Source organism: Podarcis cretensis (genome assembly GCF_951804945.1).
Source record: "Podarcis cretensis genome assembly, chromosome: 1".
NCBI classification, from domain to species: Eukaryota; Metazoa; Chordata; class Lepidosauria; order Squamata; family Lacertidae; genus Podarcis; species Podarcis cretensis.
Window position 1 is genome coordinate 120,028,382 of NC_137170.1, and position 12,835 is coordinate 120,041,216.

The 12,835-nt window shown below is 43.5% G+C and overlaps 1 protein-coding gene across 3 annotated transcripts in view; it reads right to left on the bottom strand.

Moving 5' to 3' along the window:
* RAPGEF4 (Rap guanine nucleotide exchange factor 4) overlaps positions 1 to 12,835 on the bottom strand; it is a 163,774-nt gene that overhangs the window by 17,527 nt on the left and 133,412 nt on the right. For all 3 annotated transcript variants that reach the window (XM_079977051.1, XM_079977050.1, XM_079977052.1), the window contains 5 exons: positions 12,389 to 12,477; positions 11,025 to 11,055; positions 9,252 to 9,330; positions 7,323 to 7,469; positions 2,622 to 2,719 (listed from right to left, as the gene is read on the bottom strand). In XM_079977051.1, the coding sequence (XP_079833177.1) occupies positions 2,622 to 2,719; positions 7,323 to 7,469; positions 9,252 to 9,330; positions 11,025 to 11,055; positions 12,389 to 12,477 (444 nt within the window). The remainder of the gene's footprint in view (positions 1 to 2,621; positions 2,720 to 7,322; positions 7,470 to 9,251; positions 9,331 to 11,024; positions 11,056 to 12,388; positions 12,478 to 12,835) is intronic.

Sequence of the window (12,835 nt, forward strand, 5' to 3'; positions counted from 1 at the left end):
GTTTAGAGACTAGACAGCATTTTGGTTGCCATTCATAGCTTGAATTGTAGCTGCAAAGGCAGAATCATGCAAGGTATGAGATGTTCCATTTTGAAGGATTTTAATTGATCAGAATCGGCTCCCCACTTGAATTTGTAAGCGGAGCTGATATCTACAGTCCTGCATTAAGAAGAATTAACTTAACACCGTTTGCATTCTAGTTACCAGTAATTTGAGCTGGCAGCCGCCCAACGATAGGTGAAGCTATTCTTCCTAGTTGCTTTTTACTCCACTAGAGGGCAGTGCAGTTCATTGACAACATTTCCCTTTCCAAATTGTTTCCATATTGCAACATGTTCCCTAAACATTAACATAAAACTGGAAGCTTTTGCCTGGCACTTTTAAGGCTATCCTAAACGCGAGCTTTCCTAAGGAGTAGAAGGAATAATGGTCGAAAGCACCAAAAAACGCAGGCACAGCCCAAGCCAAGTTAAGCACTTTTAAATTTTACTGATTCAGTAGAAGGCACTGATTTTTGTTGTTGTTGTTAAAATTAATGAGACAGTGCCTTTTACTATGATTACGAACCAGGACTTAGGGAGTTCTTTGGCTATCCTTCAACTACATTTGTATCTACTCTGAAGATCTCCCAATCTTTTAAACACAAAGGACTGCAAAGGAAGGCTCCCCACCCCTTCCCCCAAAGCGCTGCTGCTTAGTGCCAGGCAAATGCCAAAACTCCTGCCTACAGCTCTTTGCAACCTGCCTGCTGTGCCCAAAATACAGAAGGCTCTTTAAAATGATAAATGAAGGCTGCAAGCGTCGGCATGCCAGAAGCACACTACCGCCTAATCAAAATTTATATTCGCATTTAAATTTAGTTGCTTCCTTTATATTTTAAACAGTCGCGATCCAAAACAATCTTTGTATCTGAAGCGACGTCAAAGCTTCCATTTCACAGTTCCTATGAAATGGATTGAATCCTACAAAGTGTCTCATAGGGAGGGGACAAGAGCCAGGATCAAGGCTTGGAGCGAGGGACTTAATTCATGCTGGCCTGCCAACGAAAACTGCTCTGAATGAAAGGAGCAAAAAGCACTTTATAATAATAATCCAGGTCTCTAGAAGTGGACCCCTTGGGAGCATGGCGGGATTACTCTGCTGTTAGTACTCGCAAACATTTCGAATGTTTTAAGGAAAGCCAGACTTTCTAATGAGAACAGTGGTTTTAATTATAGAGCCCTGAGGAACGACTTGAAAGAGTTTATTCTGTGCCTCCATAATATGCCAGCCTATATATAATGCTTTTTTAAAAAATTACATGTACAGTGGTACCTCGGGTTACATATGCTTCAGGTTACATACGCTTCAGGTTACAGACTCCGCTAACCCAGAAATATTACCTTGGATTAAGAACTTTGCTTCAGAATGAGAACAGAAATTGTGCTCCGGCGGTGTGGCAGCTAAAGTGGTGCTTCAAGTTAAGAACAGTTTCAGGTTAAGAACAGACCTCCAGAACGAATTAAGTACTTAACCTGAGGTACCACTGTACACTTCTTTTTACTGCACTTAAAAAAAGGACAGAAATATGCTCTCACGCCACAAGTATAGGGAGTTTTATTCTCCTGTCCCTACAGGTTCACTGAAAATACCTGGCTCATCATTTGGGTAAGCAGGCGACTGCTCTTGGCACTTCCAGGACTAGGGGTCTTTAGCCAGATCTGCCATGGGTAATAAGCTGCCTGCCAGCAGGGCAACCCCACACATGGCAACACCAAAGGATATCATTGGGGTCACCCCAAGGCCATCACCACCTCAATACAGTCGTACCTTGGATCTCAAACGTCTTGTCTCCCAAACGAATCGGCTCCCGGATGATCGAAACCCAGAAGTGAGTGTTCCGGTTTCCGAACCTTCTTTTGGAAGCTGAACTTCCGACAGGGCTTCCGATTGGCTGCAGGAGCTTCCTGCAGCCAATCAGAAGCCGCGCTTTGGTTTCCGAATGTTCTGGAAGCCGAACGGACTTCAGGAACGGATTCCGTTCGACTTCCAAGGTACGGCTGTTCTGTATTTTTGCTGGTTCCTGCCATTGTTTTCCGTGAGGCCCCACTGCTATGTGGTTGATTTCTAGACCTCTCTAGGATGAGGGTGTGACACTAGGGTAGCTCTTGAGTGAAAGATGAGAGAAGCGGCTGGTACTCATATTGAAAATACGCACAGTATATAAATTTGTCTAAATAAATACATTTTAAAAACCTGGTCTGAATCAGGGAATGTCCTACTTAGAGAATGCTATCCAGTCCCATAGTATGGATCTTCCCCACACAACTCTTTGCAGCCCACTTGCCAAGCTTTGAAAATCTCCAGTGATAATAATAATAATAATAATAATAATAATAATAATTTGTACCCCACCCATCTGACTGGGTTGCCCAACATATATAAAAACATAACAAAACAGTAAACATTAAAACGTTTCCTTGTACTGGGCTGCCTTCAGGTGTCTTGTGGATAGTTATGTAGAAAGGCCGAGGATAAATTTTCAGGATGAGAAATGCGTATGTTATATAGCGTTCAAGTAAGGAGTACAAAGCACAGCCTCTGACCCGAAAGGCGTTCAGAGGCTTAGCATACTTACATACCAGTGAGTCAAACTGGTCTCGAGGGCAAGCAAAGAGGCGTCCGTTAACACTGAGCGTTGTAAACACCGAAACATCGTTTGGTTTTAGCACCACCTTTTCTGTGAACGTGAAAAGCAAGGGATATACTATAGAAAACGTACACCCATTCTCACAAGAAAAGTAAGTTGTCAAGACTTCTCATTGGAACAAAACAGAATGGATGCCTACGGTGGAATTTGAGAGAATCTCTTCCATTTGGAAGGGCAGCTTTTATAATTTGAGAGCCCACTCGACTGGATGACACATTCAAATATTTGTGTGTGGCACTCAAAGGTTAGATAAGTATTAGTAGCGGCTCAGTCGGCGGCATTACTTGTGATTTGGATATATAAAATTTGTTTTTTATTTGTTTGTGTTTTTACGCCAAACAATTTTTACGTACACAGTACAGAGACCACTGAGGCAGACATTCATTGTTTGTTTTCAATTGTCATTACACTCCGTAACACTCTTTCATATACCAAATTTATGAGTGTTAATTTTTTGATCCCAATGTTTTTCTAATCACGTCCGTAGTAGAACCACGTGACTCTTTTCTCCATTGCAATCAATCTATACTGCTCCTAGAAAAGCTGGCATCTTTAAGAAAAACAACAGGAAGTTAACAATAATTTAAAAAACAACAACAACAACAACAAAAACCAGCAACAACATTTTACTTGTATTCATAGTTCCAGGTCAGCTATGGGATTTGATCTTTGTCTTGTAAAGATCTTCAGGTGCCTGGACTGCAGTTATGATGCTCTCAGTTATGATGAGACCCTCTTCTGAAGCAGACCAGTGTCTACCATTAAACGGCGATGTCATTCTACTGGGACTCAAATCTCTAGCGACCTTACTTTTTAAACTGTCCCTGGCATGAAGTGTAAAGGAGATGGGTGAATTCTTCCCCGCTTTCCTCAGACTAACTTGGAGTCATCAAGAGTTCTTCAACAAAAAATTAGGAGGAACTTGGATCATTTCTCAAGCTCTTCTTGGCAGCAGCCTATGGAGAAATGCTTCCATTGCCCTTCCTTTTTTTTTGGGGGGGGGTGTTCTTTGAAGGATTGCATCTGGGAAAGCTGGGGATGGGGAAGCCCAATTCTTGGGCTAGCAGAGCACCCCTTGCCCTGTCAATCCTAAAGGCTGCCTTTAGGGTAAGATGGTGTAACGTTAACATATGAGAGTGCTGGAGGTGAAATAGTTAAACAGGTTACCCAATCAGAACCTGGGGGGTGGAGTCAGAGGGACTATAAAACCAGCTCTGGGAGGGGCGAAGGGAGGAGTTCATTGGGAGTTGGGTGGTTGGTTGGAGTGGGAGTGAATTGGGATAGAGTCTGTGGGTAGGTTGAGTTAGTGTAGAGAAATAAGCTGAGTCAGGAACAGTTAGGAACTAGGAAGACAAGTAAAAATCTGTGAGGTGGTTTAATGAGTGAGAGCAGGGAGCGGAAGTTATAGGTATGAATAGGCACCCCATGACTGTAATTGACTGAGACTGCAATAAATAAACAGAAGTTTATGTTCCAATTTAACCCTGACTGGACTCAGTATTGTACCAGGTAGGGCCTGGGTGGTGGCAGCGAGAAATAAAGTGGTGGCACAGGGATCAATAGACGGTGAAACGTCCGGGGACCCTGTGTGATCGCCACAGAAAAGTTCTCTATGAGAATTGACTTTTGGCTCCCAACCCCAGATTGTCTGGGGGACAACGTCTCTCGCACAACATCTCCCTTGCTAGAACTGCCCATAGGAAAAGTGATTTGAGAAAACCCACTCTGTGCTATTTGTCCTTGGTGTGATGGCAACTCTGCCAGCTGTCCTAGAGGAAGCTCTTCAAATCCTTCCAGCAAAGCAAGAGATTTCTCCACTGTGTTGCATGGGGCCTGCTTAGACCCTGGGGAAATCAGTGTGCGCGTGGTGGTAGGGAACTCTTCAAAGGATGTATCTGAGGCCTTCCTGTGTTCACCTGAGGTGAGCATTCCCAAGTACCTGAAGCTTGTTTCTGAGTCTGAGTTGGAAAGACTTCACTGGCGTCCTCTATAAATGGAAGAAGGTAAAGGTAAAGGGACCCCTGACCATCAGAGGTCCAATCGAGGACGACTCTGGGGTTGCTGCTCTCATCTCGCTTTATTGGCCGAGGGAGCAGGCGTCCAGCTTCCAGGTCATGTGGCCAACATGACTAAGCCACTTCTGGCGAACCAGAGCAGCACACGGAAACGCCATTTACCTTCCCGCTGGAGCGGTACCTATTTATCTACTTGCACTTTGATGCGCTTTTGAACTGCTAGGTTGGCAGGAGCAGGGACCAAGCAATGGGAGCTCATCCCGTCGTGGGGATTCAAACTGCTGACCTTCTGATCGGGAAGCCCTAGGCTCTGTGGTTTAATCCACAGCGCTGGAAGAAGGCTGATGACAAAAACACTGATGTTCCTGTTCAGGAAAATGGGTCTAAAGAGCTGTCAATGAGATTTATCACATTCAGATGAAGGTGGGGAAAGTTTTAACACAGCAACCTTAACATATAACATAATAATTCATTTCGGAATGTAATAGCAATGGTTGGGCTGGCTTTTTGGAAGAGATGCGTAAGATTGTGCTGTCAGTTATATTTAGCTCTCGCAATCCCATCAACAAAAGATACCTGCACGTCACGGATTGGTTCAGAAGGGCTAATTAACTGCCTTATAAATCTTTTTGTCCCAGCGTAGGTCCACCAGAATGCCTCCCACTCTGGTGAAAGAAATCCTATTGAAATTGCAGAATAGGGACACCCCTGGTATCAGTTCATTTGCGGAAAAAGAATTGTCCCCGACAACAGTTTCTATTTGCGTTCCAATGTAGCTTTAATTAACTCTGTCAGAATTCACAGCGCCGCACAAAATTGGAAGCAGCAGTCGTACCTCAACGCAGTGCTACCTTTCTTAAAGACTTCCCTTCAACTAATGGTCGGCCTTAAAGGTCAAATATTTAATCTTCCATCAAAACAAAGCTTTCGCCGTAGGACCCTCCCTCCCCTCTCCCAAAAACCCCACCCACCCTATATTTTACCAAATGAAAACATATAGGGCATGATCTCGTCCATCTTGAGCACACCACCCATGCAAGGAGGATTCCCATAGGATTTATAGAACGCTGTTCCCCCCACCTCAAGCCTTACCCACACATAAATACTAAGGAAAGAAGGTGGGTTGAATGGGGACATGAAATACATTCATAGGCCACCCAAAGGCAGCATGGCAGCTAGCATGGTGTAGTGGTTCAAATTTTGGACTTGAAGACTAAGGATCAAATCCCCACTCAGCCATGAGGCGCACTGGGTGACCTTGGGCCAATCACTTTTTTTTAGCCTAACCTACCTCACAGGGTAGGACGCGGGTGGCGTTGTGGGTTAAACCACAGAGCCTAGGGCTTGCCAATCAGAAGGTCAGCAGTTCGAATCCCCACAACGGGGTGAGCTCCCGTTGCTTGGTCCCTGCTCCTGCCAACCTAGCAGTTCGAAAGCACGTCAAAGTGCAAGTAGATAAATAGGTACCGCTCCAGCGGGAAGGTAAACGGCGTTTCCGTGCGCTGCTCTGGTTCGCCAGAAGTGGCTTAGTCATGCTGGCCATATGACCCAGAAGCTGTACGCCGGCTCCCTCAGCCAATAAAGCGAGATGAGCACCACAACCCCAGAGTCAGTCACGACTGGACCTAATGGTCAGGGGTCCCTTTACCTTTTTACCTCACAGGGTTGTTGTGAGGAGAAAACGGAAAGCAGGAGGACCATGTCAGCTAAGTGTAAATAGGGCTGCATCCTTATTTGTTAAATTTGTATCCTGTCTTTCCGCCAGACAGAGCTCATTTATTACCACAAAGCTGTTGTGCTATTATTATTATTATTTCAGTTTATATACCACCCTGTAACTACAGATCTCAGGGCAGTTCACCGATCCTAACACAGATATACTACTAAAAAAGCCTTTTTATTTAAAAATACCAGGGAAGATATACCTCAGCCAAATTACTGAATCAAGTTTAATGTCTGCCGACCAACTAGATAATTTTCAGCTGATTCATCGCCTGGCTTTTAAACCAATGAATCAATTAAGTTTAAACATACTTGCTTATTTCCGAAAACGTACAGGGTACATATGTGCCTTTTTTTTAATCTATTAAACGAACCGTGAGGTGATTTCCAGTTTAATGATTTTCATCATGGTGAGATGGAAAGAATATCTTTAATATTCTCTTCATCATTCTACACAACAGTGGAAAACCAGACACATGGGGCAGCCTTAAAAATAAACAGGTGAGCCGTTAATGCGCAGCCTCCCAAGTAATCAACTAAAGCTTTAGCTGATTAACGTACAACTAAACCAATCCATTGGATTAATCTATAATTAAAGGCTGAAAGCTTACATTCACACTCTGGCCATGGATCTAATTTGTGTAATGTGCTGCGGCTTCAGACTGAGGTTTCTGGCTGCAGATTTTGGGGTGGGACTGTGGGGAGGTTGATGACAGCCAAGGCGCAGAAATTTAGATTCCATTGCCCACAGCGAAAGGTGCAGTCCGGTTTGCCAGGTATTAAAAATGAAACACGAAAAGTATTTAAAGAAATCAGTGCGAGCTTTCCCCATTCCTTCATGGTCTGCTGCCCAAAAGGTAAATGAGGAGTGTTAAAGATTATGCAAATGCCCTTACCTCCTCCCGAGCTCATCTTTACTAATATCAAGCCATCTCCAGAGCCCAGCTTGTCAGCTACGGCACTGATAACTTCTTTTACGGAAGACAACACTGGAATGCGGATTGTAGTGTAGGTTTGGTCAATGCAGTACACCTTGAACAAAACTTCAGAAACAAGGCACATCATGAATAAGGGCTGTAAGAAGATGAAACAAGGTAGGATGCAGAATATGATGATGATGATGATGATGATGATGATGATAATAATAATAATGATAATTTATACCCCACCCATCTGGCTGGGTTTCCCTAGCCACTCTGGGCGGCTTCCAACAAAATATTAAAATACAATATATGAATTCAGTTATTATTATTATTATTATTATTATTATTATTATTATTATTATTATTGAATTTATATACTGACCTATACCCTGGGGTCTCAGGGCAGTTCACAGAATAAAATCAAGATATAAAACCACAAAATACCTAATAAAAATAAAAACAACAACCCAATAGCCCCTCCCCTCCCCACACAAAGAATACATTTTAAAAGGGCATAGGATGTAAATCGGATCAACCAAAGGCCTGGTTAAAAAGGAATGTTTTTGCCTGGCACCTAAAGGTGTATAATGAAGGTGCCAGGTGAACTTCCCTGGAAAGAGCATTCCACAGATGGGGAGCCACTACAGAGAAGGCCCTGTTCTCATGTTGCCACCCTCCGAACCTCTCGAGGAGGAGGCACACGAGTAGGTTCATATGGAAAGAGGTGGTCCTTGAGGTATTGCATTACAACTGTATGCAACTTAGCACTGCCCTATTTTATTTTATTTTGTTAAAGGGGAGGGTATTCTCAGTGGGCCCCATAGTTTCTTGCTTCTCCTAGGCCCAATCCTAAAGCAGAGATGGGGAAGTTGATGTTGCTCCCATCACCCCCGACCATTGTGGCTGGGGCGAAGGAGAGCTGGAGTCCAAGAACATCTGGAAAACCACAGGATCCCCATCTTTGTCCGAGAGGGAGGAGGCAAGAGCTGTGGAGGCTTGCTTCTGCTTCTCCTTGCTCCTCACACCTCTCACATGCTGTTGAGAGAGCAGGGCACCAACAGCAAGGAGGAGTAGGAGCTGAACCAGAAAGTCCCAGAGATTGGCAGTAGGCATGCATCTTTATCCTTGTTGATAATAATAATAATAATAATAATAATAATAATAATAATAAATATTTAGCTATACCCCGCCCTCCCCGGTTCAAAACCCAGGCTCAGAGCGGCTAACCACAAATTTAAAACACTTAATTGTAAAAGCAGCATAAAATACAGTATAAAAACATGAATAACAATAAAATTCAAAGTTCAGAAATCAATTTGGGGGAAATCCATCTAATAAGCATTAGACAGTCACCAGGGCTAGCTGGCGGAATTAGTCCAGGAGGAGGCCAGGGGAGAATTAGCTGTGGGGTCTCAGAGTGGGTAATCTTCATAAAAGGGGAGGGGGAGGGAAGAGAAGGGAAATAAAAGATCAGGCTGAATTCAAATTAAAGGCCAGGCAGAATAGCTCTGTCTTACAGGCCTGATGGAAGGAGGTTAAATCCTGAAGGGCCCTAGTCTCATGGGACAGAACATTCCACCAGGTCATCACTGAAAAGGCCCTGGCCCTGGTGGAGGATATTCTGACTTCCTTAGGGCCCAGGACCTCTAAACTATGGTTATTCATGGACCTTAAGGTCCACTGTGAGGCAGACCAGGAGAGGCGGTCGAGTAAATACCAGTCCTTGATGCTTGGCAGACTAAGAAAGGGCGGTGAGTTGCTAGGGGGGAGAAGATGGTTTAATCCTGACCACTCCTAACCCAGCTCAGGGGCCGTCTCAACATTAGAAGAAACCCTGGACAAAATTCCTGGTGGTCCTTTTCTTCTATCACCCAAGTCCTGTGATCATACTCAATGACTTACGTTCATCGCTTCCCCTTATGGGCTGCCGTTTTTGCGTTCTTTCGTCACTCGTGTTGAAGTGCTGCAAGAGAACTTTGTGCTGGGGAAACAAACCCGGCAAAATGCCATGACTGTAAATGCAAGCAGAAAACTTTTCCAGAAAGCTACTGCATATTACGTAAGAGTTGTCATGCCGGATCAGGCCCAAGACTCACCTAGTCCAGCTATCTGTTCTCACAATGACCAACCAGGTGCCCGTGACAGGGCATGAGCGCAACAGCACTCTCCTCGCTCTATTTTAATATATATATATATATATATATATATATATATATATATATACACACACACACACACACACACACACATACATATATATATATATATATATAATTTTTATTAGTTTTTTTAACATATCATTTTCAACACTAATTAAACATACTTTTACATCTTATTCAAATTTCTGACTTCCATCAATCCTCTCTGAAAATTTTCCAATCTAATCTCTCAGTATGCATTTCTTATCTTCCCTATTTCATTTCAAACTCATAACCAATATCTCTTTTTCTACTTTGTAACACTTCGTATATTTCTCCTTACAAAACTTCTTGTAGTCCTACTAGTGTAATTTGTTGATCACAGTTGCTCTTCAAATAATTCATATACTTCTTCCAATCTTCTGTAAATCTCTGGTCCCACAGGTTTCGAATCCTTCCTGTCATTTTGTCCAATTCTGCATAGTCCATTCATTTCGTCTGCCATTCTTCTTTCGTCGGAATTTCTTCTTGTTTCCATTTCTGGGCTAACAATACTCTTGCCACAGTTGTTGCATGTAAAAACAATTTAACATCTTGCCTATTAAGCACTCTCCTCGCTCTAGAGCACGAGACTCTTAATCTCAGGGTTGTGGGTTCGAGTCCTACGATGGGCAAAAGATTCCTGCATTGAATGGGGGTTGGACTAGATGACCCCTGTGGTCCCTTTCAACGGTTCTACGATTCTATGCCCTCCCCAGCAACTGGCATTCAGAGCAGAGGTGGCTGGTGCTCAATGGGACTAGTGGGGCAGAAGGCAGAAAGACCAACACTAGGTGGAGCCAGAGCCCCTATCAGAATCCTTTTGTCCCCATCCTCTTTCCTGCTGAGTTCTACAAGGTCTGAGGAAGCTGAGAAGACAGCGCCACCACCTGGACAGTTTATTGAGAAGGCAGGTGGGTGGGGGCTGGCCGAGAGCAACCTGAGGTTGGTGGGACAGTGGACCATTTGCCCTAAGGGAGCTGACCTCAGTGATTTGGAGACATACTGCCTTTGATACTGGAGGCTGTCTACACAAAGCCTTTGTGTGGCTAGCGGCTATTGGTCATGAGTTTGCCTAATCCCTTTCTGAAGCCATCCAAGTTGGCAGCCACCACTGTATGCTGTGGTGGTGAATCCCATCATTTAACTTTGTGATGTGTTATACAGCTGATGGTGTGCGTGGGAGAAAGAATAACAGAATACCCATAGATCTGATCGAATTTCATTGCGTGGACTTGCTTATTCTTTGGAGACTAAATTCTCAGGGCACCTTCACATCTTCTGTTTTAACCGCATGCATGTAACATTATGCGTACACACAAAACTATAGCACATCTGCACAACCAATGTGCTTTCCAAAGTATAAACGATACCGATGCGCCGGACAGGATACAATAGTAAAGATGTACTTGCCAATCCACAGGTGTGCACTTGCCTTTAGCGGTTGGGAAAATAACAGTTTAACATTTTATGTGGGCCGAGCAGTCAAAATAGTTACCTTTTTCTGTGGTGCTTTAGCATCCTCTGATCTGCAAAAAGAAAAATACAGCATATTTTTGGAGGGTGAAATTTGGAAGATTTTAGCAACAGTGGTTTGGTTCACACGTAACACTAAACCATGGTTTGGCACTATGTGCACAAGCAAAACGCAAGTGAAGCCTCAGGCTTGTGCATGCCACTCTCCTTCTCCCCATGAGGCTAGGAAAAGAACTCTTCTAGCATTTAATTAATCATTCAAAGAATCCTTGCTTTGCATTATGTATGAAAAAAGAGATCAAGTTGGTTTGTTTTTTGAAGCAAAGCTGTTTCAAGAGGAGGAACACAGTAACATAGGTTGCTGCATTTCCAGTGAGTCCATTAGTGGATTGTAGATTCCATTAATCTCAGTGTTCATCTTCTACACTGTCGGGCAACAGCTCTGTGGGGTTTCAGGCAGGGATTCTACCTGGAAAAGACAGGTATTGGCTTCTACGTGTAAAGCAGATCCTTTGCCACTGAGCTGTGGCCCTTCCCCAAAAATCTAGAGCAAAGAAGCAGTGGCAGGTGGAAGCTCCTTCACCCAAGAGTCTAATAATAATAATAATAATAATAATAATAATAATAATAATTTGTTATTTATACCCCGCCCATCTGGCTGGGCTTTCCCAGCCACTCTGGGCGGCTTCCCAAAAAATATTAAAATACTGTAATACATCAAACATTAAAAGCTTCCCTAAACAGGGCTGCCTTCAGATGTCTTCTAAAAGTCTGGTAGTTGTTGTTCTCTTTGACATCTAGTGGGAGGGCGTTCCACAGGGCGGGTGCCACTACCGAGAAGGCCCTCTGCCTGGTTCCCTGTAACTTGGCTTCTCGCAGTGAGGGAACCGCCAGAAGGCCCTCGGCGCTGGACCTCAGTGTCCAGGTAGAATGATGGGGGTGGAGATGCTCCTTCAGATATACTGGACCAAGGCCGTTTAGGGCTTTAAAGGTCAGCACCAACACTTTGAATTGTGCTCAGAAACGTACTGAATTCCTTTGCAGGATTCAAAATGCATGTTTGCAAACCGCAGTCCTCCTCTTCCTCTCTCATGTAACATCTAGAAACACAGATGTATGGTAGGATGCCATAGCACTTCAAGTTTCCCTACTCCACTTCGTTGGCCTGGCTTGGACATCATGCTAAACCGTGGTTGATTGCTCAATAGCACAATGACATTTCATAATACTATATGTCTTCCTACTCTTTTTGGTATACAAACTCTAAAAAAAGTTCTAGCTAAATTCTTTGCTGATGGGGAGATGGAATACAGTGAAGCTTTCTCTCTGGTTTCACACATTTGCAAAAGCTAGTATAGAGATGAACAAATTCAAGGTTATGCTTACATTTGTTTCATAGTCTTCTCTAGCTCTGGTAGTTGCTCTTTGAGGGCTGTAATCATCCTCGTATCATCTGATACACATACATAAAACTCCTATTAAATGAAAAAGAACACCCTTCAAACAATAATACAAAGAGACAGTCAACTTGTCAAGATATGTATTGCAGGTGGGCTGACTACAAAGAAAAACGGTTCAATAGGGGTTCCTGAAAAATACTGGAGAAACAAATGTCCGCATTGGAAAAGTTCAAAAGGATGGAAGATGCCCTCTGAATCTTACTCCACCTCTAATCCAATATTATCTCAAGAGATGGAGTTGGCAGAGTGAGATGGTCACCTCTAGCAACAGATCTTCCATGTCATTAAAGAGAGAGACAGTGTCAGTTATTTAAAAGGTAAAGGTAAAGGACCCCTGGGTGGTCAAGTCCAACTTAACTATTGGGTGCGGCTC